The sequence below is a fragment of the Penaeus monodon genome, chromosome 25, assembly GCF_015228065.2.
Source record: "Penaeus monodon isolate SGIC_2016 chromosome 25, NSTDA_Pmon_1, whole genome shotgun sequence".
Classification (NCBI taxonomy): Eukaryota; Metazoa; Arthropoda; class Malacostraca; order Decapoda; family Penaeidae; genus Penaeus; species Penaeus monodon.
The window spans coordinates 40,563,846-40,565,133 of NC_051410.1; the positions used below are offsets into that span (position 1 = coordinate 40,563,846).

General features: G+C 33.5%; 1 protein-coding gene across 2 annotated transcripts in view; it reads right to left on the reverse strand.

The window, feature by feature from the left end:
- Nucleotides 1-1,288, reverse strand: part of LOC119589277 (myosin heavy chain, striated muscle-like) — a gene marked incomplete in the record, with an annotated part of 11,977 nt that overhangs the window by 530 nt on the left and 10,159 nt on the right. For both annotated transcript variants that reach the window (XM_037937895.1, XM_037937894.1), the window contains 3 exon segments: nt 1-214; nt 889-969; nt 1,124-1,279. In XM_037937895.1, the coding sequence (XP_037793823.1) occupies nt 149-214; nt 889-969; nt 1,124-1,279 (303 nt within the window).

Below are 1,288 nucleotides of genomic sequence, written 5' to 3' on the forward strand. Positions count from 1 at the left end.
TCATTACCTTTTTTCTTATTAAGTTTAATTTGGTTTCATCTGCAAACATGTCTAATACATCATGGTACAGTTTATCCCATTCTTTTATTAAAAAGATAAAGTGACATGTATCACCTTCGTGTAAAGATTCTAAGCTCACTTCAAATGATCAGATTTTTTCGAGAGAATCTTGAACTGCAGCAGCATTTTCAAGAAGCAAGCTGAATTCTTGATGCTGTACAAGAAAAGAAACGAAAATCTGCTTTAAAACAGGGCTTATATTTAGACTTACTAACTCAATTGCTAAGAATGTTTGGAAAAAAGGAAGAAACCTCAATTCAACTTAGCACATCACAGACACAAGAATAGAGATTAAGTGTTAAGATTTATAGTTTTATCTGAAATCTAAGAGAATATTAAGAGTAAACGTCGTGGCAAAAATCCACTTTCGAGCTGCGATATAAAACTAAACAATGGCATCAAAAACAAGTCTTCACAGACTAATTAAAATTTTTTTTTTAAATTATCAGTTCTAATGAAAGAATTTGTCTGTGCTGCTTTCCAAAAAGTAAACCATAATTACATAACAGATACATAAAAAAACCAATAAACTGGAATGTTTAAGAAACTTATAAAGAACTTTCAGCATTCCTTTGCAAAACTACAACAAATAATATAAGTAATGCTCCCAAAAACAGGTCAAAAACACATGAAAGACAAAAGAATAAAGTAGCATGTTTATCCTGTAATATGGATCCTAGATGGCAGACCCACTGTCAAACATCAAAATATCCTAGTAACAGTTGAATGCACCAACTGGCTTTTGTTGTGAAATTCAAAATGCAAAGCTGTTTTCATGCATACAATTCTTGCATCAAAAAATTTGTTCTTCCCAACGACTCATCTTACCTTGACACCTCGAACTGTCTCCCTCATCTTCTTTTCTTGTCTTTCTTGATCTAAAGTTGTCTGCACTGCTTCCAGTTGTGCCTTGGATTTTGAATTTTCTAAAGTCAATTGCTATCCTCCGTGCCATTACCATCAACATAATGAAAGTTTAAAGTATGTCAAGTGAATCAATCAAAATTTTCATCAATCTATCGACATTCAATTACAAATTCAAGATCTAATAATGAAAACTTACCTGCAAGCGCAAGCATTTTTCCTGCATGCGCGTAGCATTCAGTCTTTCCTGTCGTGCTTCTTCACGAGCCCTTCTTGCTGAATCCTGTGCTTCTGATGATAGTCCCAATTGATTTTTCTTTGTAGCATCTAATTCTGCAGTTAGGATGTGGTTCTCCTGAGATTA